We start from the raw sequence: 17053 nt of genomic DNA, 5'->3' as shown, positions 1-17053 counted from the left end.
AATCTTTCCTCAGCATATCACCACACAAGATGAGGTATCATCTGGTAAAACCAGAGGAAGAAGTTTATATAATTCAAGAAACTCTACTCGGAGATCTAGTAATATTAATACCACATTCCAATTAATAATCTACAAATTTTAAGCTTTACACATGCACACAAAAATGGCATAAAATCTTAGGAGTTAGTATTGACAGATTAGGTTACAGATAAGACTCACGGGTCCAACAAATATCTGTTGAGTACCTACTATGTATAAGGAAGGCATTGTGGTGGGCACTGCCCACACCCAGAAATGAGGTCCCTCTTTTCTCTTTCACCCGACTTAATCCAAAGACTGCTGGTTCTAAATCCCTTCTACCAAGGATCCCAAAAGTCTCATGATGAATGCCTAGGCAAGGAAATTGGAAATAAAGAGAAAATGAGATAATTAGAACAGTAAAGCATACTAGGCAAGCAACTATTATTTGAAAGGTAAGCAAGAAAAAGGAGAAAATGAAAGGGGACTAAGAGCTACCACTGTCTTTTGGTCTCCTTTGATTGCTTACCCTAACCCAAAATAAGACCAAACTATGAGCAAGAATGAAGCTCACCATACAAGATGTATCAGTCTATTCCCTAAAGATCACAGAATCAAGAGTGGGACAGCTGGGTTGATGAGGATTCTTTAACAGTTAACACGTTGTTGGATTTGTAAGAAAATATGTTGTAGGAGAATAGTTACCAAAAACTTGGTCTGCAACCAAGTGATCAACAGTCTGTGGCAAAATCAGGGGCAAAAAGGGCAGTATAAAGTTTTTCCATAAAGTTGAATTTATTCATTTTAGACAACTCTTCCTTACTCTGAAATGCCTCCCTGTTTTCTCTCATTAAAATGTCCTTTCTTTTAGAAAAGTAAAAGTCCTTTATTTTTTTGAAAAGGTGGGGATAGATTTATTTTATAATGTTATTACTTGGCCAAGTAAAAACTTGACAGCCCTCTATCATTCTCAAGTTGTGCATTTGTTTTTGTTGCACTGATCTGATCCAGGTAATCCTGGGACACACTGGTGGGTTTAGTGGCTAGAGAGGAGATGTGCCCCATCAGAAAGCTGCGAGTTTGAATTTGTGATCACCTGCTAGTTCCTTCCACATCCTATTTAACTGAATCAAGGTTTCTACATCTGAACTGAGGTCGTTTTGAGGTATCATTGGGCTCCTACAGGAAAAGCTTATGTGAGGTTGAGGAGGGAGCGGGGAAGGTAGGGGAAGGACTTTGGAAATAGGCAGACTTGGGTTCAGTTTCCAGCTCAGAAACATTACTAGCCATGTGATTCTGATAAATTCTTCAGTCTCTCTATACCTCAGTTTCCTCATGTGTAATAGAATAGGAAGCATAATAGTACTCACCTCACTGTGTTACCATGAGAATAAAATGAGATGAGTTGTATAAACACTTAGCATAGTGCTGGCATATACTTAGGTGTTTAATAATAAATGGGAACTTAAAAAAATAAAGGCTGCTTATAACTCCAAAAAACAAAAAAAGAGAGATAAGCTAAATGGTTATCATTATGGAATCAGTTTAACCCAGTCTGCCATACACTGCAAAACAAGATTTAGTTCTTCTGTTTCTGTTATCACCTAACACATAGTAAGCTACACACTGCAATAAAAGACCCCAGAGCACTCATTGAGTTAAAGTCAAAGCATTGTGCCTTTAGGATATTTTTCTCGGGGCGCCTGGGTGGCTCAGTTGGTTAAGCGTCCGACTTTGGCTCAGGTCATGATCTCATGGTTTGTGGGTGTGAGCCCCATGTCGGGCTCTGTGCTGACAGCTCAGAGCCTGGAGCCTGCTTCAGATTCTGGGTCTCCCTCTCTCTCTGACCCTCCCCCATTCATGCTCTGTCTCTCTCTGTTTCAAAAATAAATAAACATTAAAAAAAAAATTAAGATATTTTTCTCTCTGTGCCCCTCCTGCGCTCTCTATCTCTCAAAATAAATAAGTAAACTTTAAAAAGAAATAATGATAGCCTTTTTGTTTCTTATTTTTTTTAAGATTTTATTTTTGAGAAATCTCTACACCCAGCGTGGGGCTCAAACTCACAACCTTGAGATCAAGAGTCAGAAGCTCCACCAACTGAGTCAGCCAGGCACCCCAAGACAGATTTTTGATTTTTTACTTAATTTTTCCCCCAAGACAGACTTTTTAATTACTTTATTTTTTAATGTTTATTTATTTATTTTTGAGAGACAGACATTGAGTGAGCATGAGCGGGGGGGAGAGAGAGAGAGAGAGAGAGAGAGAGAGAGAGAGAGAGAAAGACAGAGAGTCCAATGCAGTCTCAAAGCCATCAGTGCAGAGTCCATGAGGGGCTTGGGGCTTGAACTCACAAACTGAGAGATCATGACCTCAGCTAAGGATGGCTGAGCCATTCAGGCAAGTGCCCCGTCCCCACCTCAAGACAGACTTTTTAAATGGGCAGCGATAACATTAACTACAAGAAAAATAAGTTTGATAAATGTGTGCTAAATACAAACACTAGACTGGAGAATACTGGAGTTCTTGGTATCTAAACTTACTGCTTTCCCCCTTTAAAAAAAAAAAAGGTTTTTGGCTTGCACTAATTTTTTGGCTGTGAAAAACTGTTAGATATTTTCTCCAAAGACCATTGCTTTTTGTACCAGTATTTTTAGAAAACAAAAGACATTCCAATTCTAATCTCCAGAAAGTCAGCAGTCTTTATAAGGATGTTTTTTCAGATAGCAAAAAGCAATCCTTTCCATTCTTTAGAAATTCAACAATATCAGTATAAGCTTGCTTTATCTCTTGTATCAAGATTGCATTTCTAAAAAATTATTAGGAGCATATAATCTAGGTATTGCAATAGGCCACGAAAATTAAAATTCACGTTATGTAGGCAAGTAATCTGGATATACCAGAAGGTGTCATGGGATCTGCCTTTGAAAGTAGTTTATAAATTGATCTCAGCCTCATATATTCTTTTATATTTTTAAATTAAAGTGCTTTAGAAATTCAGCCTTGTAATTAAGATAATGTTTACCATTCAAACCTTATCTCCTGAAAAAGAGCCTGCCAAGGAAATGGAAAAGGTATGAGCAACATGGATTGGGAAGATGTGGTCTCTTTAAATGGTAACAGCCTTTTTATGAGATCGTGAAAGAGGCCAATGACCCCTGAAAAACCCAACTGCAGGGGAGAAACCACTGGGTACCACCCAGCCAAAGAAATAGACAATCAGAAACAAAATAAGGGCTCCCACAAGATCCTAATTTTATCACCCAAGGCTCCAATGATGAAATGTGACCTTCTTTTGTGATAAACTAAGTTATCCCCAGGGCTGAACTCTGGGAGGAGAGGCAACAAGCTTTTTTTGAAATTTGTGGGGGGAAAAAACAATGCAGTCCATTCTATTAAATAGGTTCCTATTTAAATATGAAGTTATCCCCACAGATCTCCTGAAAATTATTTTCCTTGTTAACCTGTACACATTATTAAATGCTCCATTTCCCCCTTTTTTGTTACTTTTATTTATTATAGAGTACTTAAGTCCTACAAAAAGGTATATTTACAACCAAAAAGTAATTCCACTTACATTTTTCATTTCTGATGAAAATTGACGTTTCAATATTTCTCAAAATCAATTTTATTCTACCCTAGAATATATTGAAGAGTTCTGAGTGCTACAGAGATAGATATAGGATAACACAATCAGAGCAGAAAATAAGAGAATAGTGTCTCTGTTATTAAATACAGATCATAGGTCCTAATTATTTGCAATTGATACTATTCTGTGGGTTCTTATTTTCCTGGAAGAGAAAACAAAATGAAACAAGCAAACAAAACTCCCAACAATTGTGAGATATAAAACATTAGTTAACAAATCTTTTCACCGCAGGGCACCACAAATAAAAATTCTTTTTACTAAAATATCCTTCTGATGTAGAGGACTAGAGCAGTAGGAGATTCAAGAGGCCAACACATAATTTGAAACATGAAAAGACATGATGTCAACCTAAAGTAGAGAGTATAAGGTTAAAGACAGAGGGAAGAAGTGGCAGGAGCAGGCAATAAATATTTGACTGTCTAAGGATTGACTAATTATTCACAAATAATTTAAACTTAACCTAACCAAACTGGTGAGCAAATAGGATCAGGTATTTTCCTCAATATTATTTGAGCTTACTAAGTACTCAATCTTTCCCTACAGAGGGCCTTTTTTATAATTACTGAAGTAATTCCCTGGTCTAGAAAATAAAAAGTGACTTCATGAACTATGTCAGTTGTCTGTAAAGGACAATATTGACAACAGCACCATGTCAGAAAATTCTCTCCCACCTCCATCCCTCCTCCTTCTCCTGGATCTCCCAAAGTCCCTTGGGCAGGAAGTGGCTGAACTGATGTAACCATCCAGCCCGCATGTCAATTTAAAATTATATTGCAACCCTTCCCACTACCAGCAGTGGCCAAAAAAGTGGTGAGTATTTGCATTCATATGGCTGGAGGCAAAAGGAGCTCTGATTTCAGAGTCACTCCATTCAGCTCCTTAGAATTTAAAGGCTACTGCACTTGACTGAGAAATACAAGACTTACAACATTTCTTTTAAAAGGCACCACCTGACTTAGTTTCCTCCAGCAACTAAGTTCTACATCTAAAGGAAGAGGAGGTGGGCGGGCGGCTTGCAGTTCCTAGATAGTCTTCTACCACAGGAAGTGTGAGAGCCCTCTGCACAAGGAAAGGCTGTTCAAGGAAACTCACTAGAATGCCAGCAGATTTAGTCAAAGGCTCCTTCCATATGTAAAACACCCCTGCTGCCCTGCAGAGAGCAAGAAAAAAAAGGCCTAAGAGAGCCACAGAAAAGGGAAGGGAGAAGTTAAAATGGAGATGGAAGGATTCTTCCAAAAACAAGAAAAGTATAAAACACACTGGGAATAGTAAAAAGCATAAGAAGGAAGAAAATGTCTAAAGGGGAAGGGGGAGTGGGCGAAAAACTAAGGGGAAGACTTTTGTAGTAATAAAGCTAGAATGTAAAAAAGATAACTGGGATCAGAACGCTGAAGACTAAAGGTAAAAGGACCTAGGGGAGAGAAAAAAGAAATTTAATTGTGCAGGGAAAGAAAAATTGATGCAAAGAGAGAGTGGGGGAGGGGATGGACAAACCAGATAAAGAAGATTGGAGAGGGAAGAGAAACAAAGAGCAGAAACAGTGGTGATCCAAACCTCAGACCCATCAATTCTGGAAAACCAGAGCTGAGTGCCATAGTTAATTCTCATTATAATGGTAAGTGATGGTCGCAGAGTTGTAAATCTGAGCTACTAATCTGTGCGAAGAGAAAGGGACAGTGTGTGCTAATAACTCCAGAATATCTTGATTCTGAAGTTTAACCGAAATCATAACCTGGCTTTAAACACTGTCAGAGGCTGACAACCAACCTATTTAAGATCCCTTACTTGGGGAGGGAAGTGTAACCCAAAACTGGTAAAATCAGGAAACACGCCCAAAATCACAGTGCCGAAGTCTTTCAGTTCTTGGAAATAATACGGACTAATCTCCAAGCATCTCCTTATCTATGCACCTATCTGGTGCACCACCCTTGTTTAATTGTGGTCATACATTCCTGATATGCTCTAAATAATTCTTGCCCTAACTGGTTAACAAGCCCCAAATACATGAGTATAGATGCATATATATTTGGCATCTTGGGCCTTAAGAAACCATCGTCTTTATTTTACTTCATATCGTCGGAGGGGGAGGAGAAGGGAAGGTGAGCACATTTCGTTCAGGGCAGACCTGAGGCTGCTACCCTACAGCGCCGCCCTTCAACTCATCCCGGTGCGGTGCGCAGCGCACCGGGCGGACACTAGACCGTGCACCTTATCTTTAACTCGCTTAAGTCTCGAAGCACTTAACCTTTATCTCTTCATAAGCTATTACCATTACGTATTGTGCAGCTCATTTGGTGCCCGAGAGTGGAACCGGGGAGAAGTGGCACAGGGGTGACCTATGCAAAATGGTTAATTTGGGAAAATGAGGAGTTGGGGGCGGGGGAAAGACTCCTAATCCAAGCAATTTTTGTTCTTGGTGATATATTCATTTTTATTGGGTCAGAAATGCGCAATTTGGGTTCCCCATTCACGTGGAAGGCTGCTGGGGCGGGTCGGTAACCTCCTGACCACTTTTAGTGGAACTATACGGACTGCAAGTAGCCCTTCCAGAAGCTCTATCAGTTGAGGGTGTGGGTGAGAAGCAGGGCCGGGAAGGGAGGAAGAGAGGAGAGGGGGAGAGGGAGAGAGATCCAGCCCCGTCCCTCCACGACACGTGAAGTGCCTGCGGCCCTGGCCGGGACTCGGCCCCTCCCGGACGGCACCGCTGGTCGGAGGCACCCAGGTCTGCGCACCTCCCACCCCGGGGGCCAGCTCCCCGGACCCTGCGGGTGGGACTGACCAGACCGCAACGCCGGCGCGCTCCGCAACCCGGTGGCGCCCAAAAGAGGTTTTCAAAAGCCATTTTGACAGAACACTAATTCTACTCCCTATTCCCTACTTCCCGGATCGCTGTAACTCCAGGTCACCTCGGGTCAGACTCTAAAGTTTCATCTATGAAGTCCCTTCCCCGAAATGCTCAGGGAGGGAAGTGCCAATAGTTTCCCAAAGAAATCTGTCCCCTACACAAGCATGGGGCAGGGAGAAACCCTGTTTGGGGGTGCGCTTGATTGTGCGCCAGGACGGGCTCCTCACCCGCAACTTGCCCTAACTCTGCCTTCTCACCTTAAGGAGCCAGACCTGCGACTCTCCTACGAGGCGCATCAGTCTCCGGCACTTTCAGGGATCCCCGCAGGCACACTTGCCCTCCCCCAAGCCCGGTTTGCGGCGGCGCCCGGGGTCCGAGCCCGCGGCGCCCCCGCCCCGCTCCCCTCGTCCAGCGCCGCAGCTGGGCCTCCGGGGCCGGCGGCCGCGTCCTCCGGCCGGGAGCATTGTTTACCACCCGCAACAAAAGCGCCCCAAGCGGCTCGGGGCAGGGGGTCGCCGCGGGGAGTGGGCCCACCCTAGCGGACCCGGAGGACCCGCGGACGCCGAGCTCCGGCCCTCACCCAGCCCTAGCCGAGTACCGCCCCTCGCACCCCCTTCCGGCCTCGGTGTGAGGGTCCCTGCAACCCTGCCCTCTGCCCCAGCCCCAACTCACCACTGGCCGGCGCCGGCTCCGAGGGCAGCGCGCGTGCCCCAGGCTCCAAGCCCGCACCAGCCCTCGGGTAAACTTTCCAACTCGCGCTGGTCCCCACAACTTGAGAGCCCAGAGTCTCGGCGGGCACGAGGGGCGCGAGCGGGCCCCGGGCGGACACCTACCGGCTGCCTGGCAGGGTCAGGGCCCGAGACCCTGGGGTGGGCGGCAGCTTCCCAAAGGTCCACAGAGGAGAAGCAGGTAGAGTTGCATGACTGGGGCGGGGCAGGGGGTTGTCCCAGGGGGCAGACCCGGGAGCCGAGGGGCCGGCGGCTGCGCGCACAAAGCAGTGCGGGAGCGGATTGCGCTGCCACTCCCCGCCAGGTCAGCCCCCCGGAGCAGTAGTGTCTCCCCAGGACAGACCTCTGGGAGTGAAGCAGGGGCTCTGCCTTTGCTGGACCCTGCACCGCTGAGCGAGAGTCAAAACGCGAGCTGGATTTCCCCAAACTGGAGCTGGACTCCCCTCTCGACCCTTACCCCTCCCCTTAGCCCTCCTCTCTCATAACACCTTTGTGTGGTGTGTGTGTGTGTGTGTGTGTGTGTGTGTGTGTGTGTGTGTGTGTGATGTTAAAGGAGAGTATTGGATGGGGAGAGAGGTGTTAAGGTTTTCTTGTCATTATCTTTTTTCCGAGGAGTTCTTGGGCTGAGAGAAAAATTTTAGGGTTTCTAAATTGAATGTTTATAGATAGATCAAGGGAGTGCCAGATCAAAGATGACACAACTGAGCAATATCTGGGTTGCAGACAGTGGTAAACTGCCCTCAACACTAAAGAGAGGCCAGAGGACGGTTGTGTTTCCTTGACTCAACACTTGATGTCTGCAGATGTCATAACATTTTTTGTTAGCTATCTGGCCTTGTATGTTGAGGGTGGTCATATTCACTTTATGGATGAAAAATTGAAGGCATCGGAAGAAGTAGTAAGTTTTTAGCATTAAAAGGAATAACCAAGTGGCATTATGCCAAAATTAAGACTCCATGGGGCATTGGAATTTCTCCCTAAATGTTTGATGGCTGTTGCTTCTTCCAGCAGTCAGTCATTACACAGACAAGGGAATCCAGATCTTTCATGGGCTCACCGTGGTAAGGAAAATGCTGTTCATGGAACTATCTTTCCTCCCAGGTCAAACTTCAACCGAAGAGAAAGATTCATTCTGTCATTGCCTTCAACACCATTCTACCCCCATTCTGCACATAATTTGTATTCTTGTTATACTTGCTTTAATAAGCATAACCAGATTGTTCTTTTGAGATAGATTCCTAAACTTTCAACCTTTCTCACGGATTGATTCATTCAAATTTATACTTCAGCCAGGATATAGGTATACAGAGATGAATAAAAATTGCCTCTTGCCCAGGAAGAACACACATTCTGGGTTGGCAAGCAGAGCAAATGAACACTACAGTGTTTTCAGTGCTACAGTCAGATAAATATGTTAGTTGGAGGAAATTTAAAATGTGGCTTTTAAAATAAATCTTATCTTAGGGGCGCCTGGGTGGCTCAGTCGGTTAAGCGGCCAACTTCGGCTCAGGTCATGATCTCGCGGTCCGTGAGTTCGAGCCCTGCATCGGGCTCTGTGCTGACAGCTCAGAGCCTGGAGCCTGTTTTGGATTCTGTGTCTCCCTCTCTCTGACCCTCCCCTGTTCATGCTTTGTCTCTGTCTCAAAAATAAATAAACGTTAAAAAAATTTTTTTTAAAAATAAAATAAATGTTATCTTCAAAAACGGACTCTTTTCAATGTTTAAAAAAACCTAATTATTAATACCTTGTCAAAAACAATCTCCTAGGACTTAGATGAAAAGAATGTTGGGAGAGTTTGACTCATAACTTAATCTCTGTAAAGAACAAAAAAGAAAGAACATTTGAAAAAGAAGAACAAAGGGGAAAAGATTATCGTGAAATAGCAATATCCTGGCATTTGTCAGTTCACTGAAATGACTATCTTTAAAAAGTATTGAGGCGCCCCTGGGTGGCTCAGTCCTATAAGCAGCCAACCTTGTCTCAGGTCATGATCTGGCCATTCATGAGTTCAAGCTCTGCTTAGGGCTCTGTGGTGACAGTTCAGAGCCTGGAGCCTGCTTTGTATTCTGTGTCTCCCTCTCTCTCTCTGCCTCTACCCTGCTCGCACTCTGTATCTCTTAAAATTTTTTTAAAATAATAAAAATAAAAACTATTGAAATGGGGACCTGGGTGCCTCAGTCTGTTAAACATCTGACTCTTGATTTTGGCTCGTCTCACAGACATGATCTCATGGTTCTGATCTCAAAGTCATGATCTCAAGGTTTGTGAGTTCAAGCTCTGCATAGGGCTCTACACTGACAGTGTGGCGCCTGCTTGGGATTTTCTCTCTCTCCCTCTCCTTCTGCCCCCTCCCCCATGAGCTTGCCTTCTCTCTCTCTCTCTCTCTCTCTCTCTCTCTTTCTCTCAAAATAAATAAACATTAAAAAAATTTTAGGTATTGAAATGGGAAAATCACACAAAGATGTAGAAAAATATCCATGGTAACACTCATTCTCTTCATTCCGTAAATGTTAGTTGAACCTATACTATGTGCCAGGCACTGTTCTAAATCTAGGGAAGCAGCAGTGAGCAAAATGAAACCTCTGTCCTTGTGAAGCTTGCATTCCATCATGGAGTGGGGTTGGGGCCGAAAATGAAGAAGTCAAATAACCAAAATATATATAGTGCATCAGATGGTCATAGTCAGAGGGAGTGGGAGAAAAACAGGCAAGGGGACAGGAAGTGATGAGGAAAGCTGCAATTTAAAAAATTTTTTTAACGTTTATTTATTTATTTATTTATTTTAAATTTTTTTTTTCAACGTTTATTTATTTTTGGGACAGAGAGAGACAGAGCATGAACGGGGTAGGGGCAGAGAGAGAGGGAGACACGGAGACACAGAATCGGAAACAGGCTCCAGGCTCTGAGCCATCAGCCCAGAGCCTGACGCGGGGCTCGAACTCACGGACCGCGAGATCGTGACCTGGCTGAAGTCGGACGCTTAACCGACTGCGCCACCCAGGTGCCCCAACGTTTATTTATTTTTGAGACAGAGAGAGAGAGAGCATGAACAGGGGAGGGTCAGAGAGAGAGACACACAGAATCTGAAACAGGCTCCAGGCTCTGAACTGTCAGCCCAGAGCCCGACGCGGGGCTCAAACTCACGGACCGCGAGATCGTGACCTGAGCCAAAGTCGGCCGCTTAACCGACTGAACCACCCTGGCGCCCCAAAGCTGCAATTTTAAATACAGCAGTAAGCTCATAGAGTAGGTCCGAAAAAGATAAGGGAGGGAGCTGGGGCGGGGGGGGGGGGGGGCGGGATTTTATGTGTAGGAAAGAACAAATGCAAAGGTCCTGAAGGTGGGATTGTTTTTGTGGAAATACAATAGTTTTCACTGTGTTTCACAACAGGAAGACATTGGAAACTCTATGTGCCTGTCAGAAAAAAAGTATAGATCACTCCCATTGGCCAAGTCTGGGATAATTTTGAATTTGGAAAAGAGATTTTCTCTGGAAAAACAAATTTGGGAGACATCAGCATGTAGATGATATTTACAGCCACTCTGGTATCTGAGTCTTAACATCTCACTGAACAACATCAGTCAATCTGATCCTATCCAAAAGGTGTCTGGGGGCGCCTGGGTGGCTCAGTCAGTTAAGTGTCTGACTCTTGGTTTAGGCTCAGGCCATGATCTCATGGTTTCATGAGTTCAAGCTCCGAGTCAAGCTCTGTGCGGACAGCACAGATCCTGCTTGGAATTCTCTCTCCCTCCCTCTTTCTCTGCCTCTCCCTTGCTCATGCTGTTTCTGTCTCTCTCAAAAATTAAATAAACTTAAAAATATATATATTTAAAAAAAGAAAGAAAAGGGGTCTGATTTGATATTTTCATAGAAACTGAAAGGTTGAACAATACATGAGGAACTAGACAGTAATATGAAATGTCTACTCAAGGAGAAGAAAAGGAAGTGAAATTCTTTCCAGAACTCATTATCCAGGAATAAATGTTTAAGCAGTTTCCCACTTTCCTTACAGCTACCTCACCTTATTCTTCCTTAATAACAAAGCAAGAATTCCTGTCTTATTCCAATCATCTCTCTAGAAAAGAGATTTATTTACACATATGTGGGTCCTGGAACTGTGTTGATTTAACTTCCTAAAGATATAACTAATTTCGTCTTAGCTGCCCTGCTTACTAATTTACCTTAGGCAGTGCCCTAGGGAAAAAAAAAATAGATATACTCTCCTCAAACACACATGCATATACACAGATACACATGCATCCCACACACAGTTTCTACCCTAAAGAAAATAATTTTGGGGCGCCTGGGTGGCTCAGTTGGTTAAGCGTCCGACTTCAACTCAGGTCAGGATCTCGCAGAACGTTGAGTTTGAGCCCCGCGTCGGGCTCTGGGCTGATGCCTCAGAGCCTGGAACCTGCTTCCGATTCTGTGTCTCCCTCTCTCTCTGCCCCTCCCCCGTTCATGCTCTGTCTCTCTCTGTCTCAAAAATAAATAAACGTTAAAAAAAATTAAAAAAAATAATCTTGATTCTCAAAAGTTTTTTAATTTGACAATACTGGAAAAAGACAATCTCTTCAACAAACGGTGTTGGGAAAACTGGACAACCACATGTAAAAGAGTGAAACTGGACCACTTTCTTATACCGTACATGAAAATTGGGGTGCCTGGGTGGCTCAGTTGTTTAAACATCTAACTTCAGCTCAGGTCACGATCTCCTGGTTTGTGAGTTTGAGCCCCGCATTGGGCTCTGTGCTGACAGCTCAGAGCCTGGAGCCTGCTTCAGATTCTGTGCTTCCCCCTCTCTCTGCCCCTCCCCTGCTCACGCTCTGTGTCTCTCTGTCTCTCAATAATAAATAAACTTTAAAAAATTACTTAAAAATTTTTAAAAAAAGAAAAAAGAAAAGAAACTCAAAATGAATTAAGGATTTAAATGTGAGTCTTGAAACCATAACAACCCTAGAAGAGGCCAAAGGTAGTAATTTCTCTGACATTGGCTATAGCAACATTTTCTAAGATATGACTCCTGAGGCAAGAAAAGAAAAGGAATAATAAACTATTGGGGCTACATCAAAATAAAAAGCTTCTGTACAGCAAAAAAACAAAAAACAAAAAACAAAACAATCAACAGAATTAAAAGACAAGCTACTAAGTGGAAGAAGATATTTGCAAATGACATATCCAATAAAGGGGTATGTATCCAATATATGTAAAGAACTGATACAACTCAACACCAAAAAACAAATAATCCACCTAATAAATGGGCAAAGTTCACGAATAGACATTTCACCAAAAAAGATACACAGCCAACAGACACAAAAAGATGCTGGTTCATTTGGTAGAGCACACAACTTCTTTTTTGTTTTGTTTTAATGTTTTTGAAAACATCTTTTTTTACATTTAAAATTTATTTTATTTTATTTATTTTTGGGGGAGGGAAGAGGCAGAGAGACGAGAGAGAGAATCCTAAGCTGTCTCCACGCTGTCAGTGCAGAGCTTAATGTGGAGCTTAATCTCACTAACCGAACCATGAGATCATGACCTGAGCTGAAATCAAGAGTGGGACACTTAACTCACTGAGCCACCCAGGTGCCCAGAGCATATGACTCCTGATCTCAGGGTCTTGAGTCAAGTCCATGTTAAATGTGGAGCCTACTTAAAAAAAAAAAAAAAGAAAAAGATGTTCAATAGCACATCATCTGGGAAATGCAAATCAAAAGCACAATGAGATATCATCTCACATCTGTCAGAATGGCTAAAATCAAAACACACAAGAAACAACAAGGGTTGGCAAGAATGTAGAGAAAAAGGAAGCCTCTTGTGCTGTTGGTGGGAATGTAAACTGGTGCAGCTACTGTGGACAACAGTATGGAGGTTCTTCAAAAAATTAAAAAAAGAATTATCATATGATCCAGTAATTCCACCACTGGATATTTACCCAAAGAATATGAAACATGAATTTGAAAAGATACATGCATCCCTATGGTTATTACAGCATTCTTACAATAGGCAAATTATGGAAACAGTCTAAGTGTCCACTAATAGATGAATGGATAAAGAAGAGGTCTCTCTCTCTCTCTCTCTCTCTCTCTCTCTCTCTCTCTCTCACACACACACACACACACACACACACACACATACATGCATATACACAGGGAATATTACTCAGCCATAAAAAAGAACAAAATCTTGCCACTTGCAGCAATATAGATGGATCTAGAGAGTATAATACCAAGAGAAAGAAGTCAGAGAAATAGAAATACCATATGACTTCACTCTTATGTGGAATTTAAGAAACAAAACAAATGAGCAAAAGGGAAAAAGAGGGACAGAGAGAGAAACCAAGAAACAGACTCTGAACTATAGAGAACAAACTGATGATTACCAGAGGGGAAGTGGGTGGGGGATGGGTAAAAGAGGTGAAGGGGATTAAGTGTACACTTACAGCACTGAATAATGTATAAAATTGTTGAATCACTTTATTGTACATCTGAAACTAATACAACACTGTATGTTAACGATACTGGAATTAAAATAAAACAAAAAATAATAAAATCAAAATTTGGCAACACTGTTCTAGTATTGGTGAGGAATCCTGGTAGTATAAATGGCTAAGAAGACAAAGTATTTTCTATATGGAGCTCAGGGATGGATGGATGGATAGATAGATAGATAGATAGATAGATAGATAGATAGATGATGTAATGTAGGTAGGGGAGAGCTAATTGTCCCTTGGTGATCTAGCACAGCACATTTGCATGATCCTGGGAGATAGGAGGGGAGGCTGGGCAAGATAAATCTGCAGTAGTAGCTTAGCACTGAAAAAGAACTATGCTGTCAATTCTGCCAGGAGTTCAAGAGAGCAAGAAAAACTTAGAGCAAAAAAGACCCAAGCGAATTACTCGAGAATTTGCACTGAGCAAGTTTGCAGGAATTGGCATTTACTGGTCAATTTAATGGCAGACACAGAACTAAAATCTTTTTCTTACTCAAGTTTTTAAACTGAATTCAACAATTGTCAAGAATACACATGGTATGGGGCGCCTGGGTGGCTCATTTGGTTAAGCATCCCACTCTTGATTTCAGCTCAGGTCATGATCTCACTATTTGTGGGTTTGAACTCCATGTAGGGCTCCATGCTGACAGTGTGGAGCCTGCCCGGGATTCTCTCTCTCCTTCTCCCTCTGTCTCTGTCCCTCCCCTGCTCACGTTGTCTCTCAAGAATAAATAAATTTTTTAAAAAAATTTTTAAAAAGAATACACAGGGTACATAGAACACATAGTAGGTGCAAACCAAAAGACACCTCCATGGGGGAGGCAGAAGAAAGGAAATCAAAGTAGTAGAAAGAAGGAGAAGAAAATTGGGATTGCCAGAATTGTTTTGGAAGGAACTAGAATTACCATGTCTTCACAGTGATTGTAAAGCATGAAGATATATTCTAGTTATAATGAAGAAACAAGATCTTTTGTATTATAGACAACTTCCAAAAGGACCCAACCCCCAATGGAGAACTGTCTGCATGTGGTCAGGTGAGCCTGTTTTGGTGCAAGCTCCTTCCCTACTTCTTATGACAAGATTGTAGCCATTTGCTACATTTATGTCTTGTCCAGCAACTTCCGGCAACTTCATTGGTAACCTTTTCAACCCACTAATTTAATTCTTCTTTTGACCTCTCCCAAACTCCCTGGAAACACCCTCACTTGGCCTTTACATCCCCCTCATCCCTTTCTCTACTGCTTGCAAGCAGCAGAATTCTCTCAGACTCAGCCAGCTTCAAAATCTTAGGCCCTAAATCTGCCTGAAGTCTTTATTGCTCCTCAACAATCCCTGTTTGTGGAGATTTTTAGCCTCTTTCTGCCATGGAACTTGTTCTAAGCCTTCATTTTTTCCTCACCTCCAAAGCTGCCCATAGCTCAGGCTGTCAAGTAAGGGCTTCAAGCAATAGATTTCTTACCTTTCCTACCCTTCCTCCGCAGTACTATTTCCTTCCTTAGCTGAAGTTTCTTGCCTTGTTATATGACTGTTCTTTAACTTCTCCCCCTTGAGCCCATAGTGTCCATGCTACTTTATTTAAGCTTTTTTTTTTTTTTTTTTACTGTTTTTGAAGAGCCCTTCTCTTAGTATCTCCAGTTCGTCTTCAATGCTCCATCTTCTCTGCTGTCTGGAGGTATTTTTTCTTCCCTAGGTAGGATTCACACCCAGCACAGAACCCAATATGGGGTTTGAACTCACGACTCTGAGATTAAGACCTGAGCTGAGATCGAGAGTTGGAGGACTAACCAACTGAGCCACCCAGGCGCCCCAGAGTCTTTATGCGTATCATGCCTAGGTCACCCCTTTGCCTGATCTTGTTCTCCCATTTAACTTAAGTTCCATTTCTCTCCTTGACAAATGGTATTTCTTGCCTTTTCTTGTTCCTATAACACCTATTTATTCCTGAGTCCATTGACCCACTCCTGAGGTTACATTCACAACACAGTTTCGTTCTCCTTCCTGTCCACGCTTAATTTTGAAATTCCTCCATCCTGGAATTATGTAACACATGCAGTCCATCCTTGTTCTTCTCTTACACATCCAGCCAAAATACTTCACCATCTTCTCTCTCTTTTTCAGAGTTCTCTTGGCACTCACTGCAAGCACTTTAGGACCCGCAGAACACTTCCAAAGCTGGATCTCTAGCACAGAATGCTTTGCTCTGTGAACTCCAGCCCATTATCTCTCACCTCTGAAGCCATATGCAATGTTCCTGATCTACTTTCCTTTCATTTTCACCTGAAACATGCTGGGACCTGCTCCACTCTGATGTTTCTCTGTGTCACACGAGATGACCTCTACTTATTAGGTATTTGAAAAGCAATTGACTGAATTATTTCTGGACATTTTCTTCCTCCTCACTGAAGATTCGTTCAAAGCTGACTTAATTACCCTGTGAGTCTCTCCTAACAAACTTATTTTGTCTGGCTTTGTGAATAGAAGGGATGGAATGGTTGGAACAGATACAGGTCTGCCTGGAATGTCATCCCTTCTGTTCTGTCTCTCCTTCCTCTATATTGCTCTTATTCTTGTCAGCCTGGCAAACTTATCCTATCCCTCAAAACCCACCTCGCAGAGCTCCTTGAAGCCTCACGTAATGACCCAGGCAGAATTAGGAGTACTGCCGCTCCCCTGACACTGCTTCTGTAGCATTTCCACATCAAGCACTTCTCACACACTCTAACCAGTTACCAAGTTGTACACCCTTCAAAGGGCTTATCTTTCATTTTATATTCCCAGTGCTTAGCTCAGGACTTGGCACATAGCAAATAACAAATAGCTCAAGAAATTTTTGTTAAATGCCTCCCTGGGGTCCTATCTAAACTCTAAGGCTGCAATCGCGCAATTCTGTTGGCACAACTGAGACTAACTTCTTGATAAACTTCACAGTGTCACCATACCTTAAACATGACAGTAAAAGACCTATACTAGGCCCACACAAAGCAGGATCTCTGTGGGTCCCTTTCCCATCGCCTCCCCTTATATATAAGAAGCACTTCAAAAATATTTGTCTTTGCCTTGAAGATCTGCAAGGTCCTTACCATCTCTAGAATTCTATTATTTAAAATCCAGGAGGGGCACCTGGGTGGCTCAGTCAGTTAAACGTCTGACTCTTTCTATTTTATTTTATTTTATTTTTTAATATATTTTTGAGAGAGAGAGACAGACAGAACACAAACGGGGGAGGCACAGAGAGAAAGGAAGACACAGAATTCAAAGCAGGCTCCAGGCTCTGAGCTGTCAGCACAGAGCCCAATGAAGGGTTTGAACTCATGAGAG

General features: G+C 42.8%; 1 protein-coding gene across 1 annotated transcript; it reads left to right on the top strand.

Annotated features, from left to right (window-relative positions):
* Positions 1-6676: 6676 nt before the first annotated feature.
* On the top strand, positions 6677-7565 carry LOC124507297 (basic proline-rich protein-like). Its single transcript, XM_047073696.1, has 2 exons — positions 6677-6696; positions 6776-7565. Exons 1-2 carry the CDS (start codon positions 6677-6679, stop codon positions 7563-7565), a joined length of 810 nt encoding a protein of 269 aa, XP_046929652.1.
* Positions 7566-17053: the final 9488 nt, after the last annotated feature.

The sequence above is a fragment of the Lynx rufus genome, unplaced genomic scaffold (assembly GCF_022079265.1).
Source record: "Lynx rufus isolate CCGP_SWC_20201006 ecotype Redwood Valley unplaced genomic scaffold, mLynRuf1.p SCAF_11, whole genome shotgun sequence".
NCBI lineage: Eukaryota > Metazoa > Chordata > Mammalia > Carnivora > Felidae > Lynx > Lynx rufus.
The sequence above is the reverse complement of the archived record's forward strand: the minus strand, read 5'-3'. Positions and strand labels throughout refer to the sequence as shown.

Bases quoted from the DNA above. Each gene is read 5' to 3' on its own strand.
- LOC124507297 (XM_047073696.1), top strand. From the start codon at position 6,677: ATGGGGCAGGGAGAAACCCT. The intron at 6,697-6,775 runs GTTTGGGGGTGC...TCTCACCTTAAG, and splicing joins ATGGGGCAGGGAGAAACCCT to GAGCCAGACCTGCGACTCTC.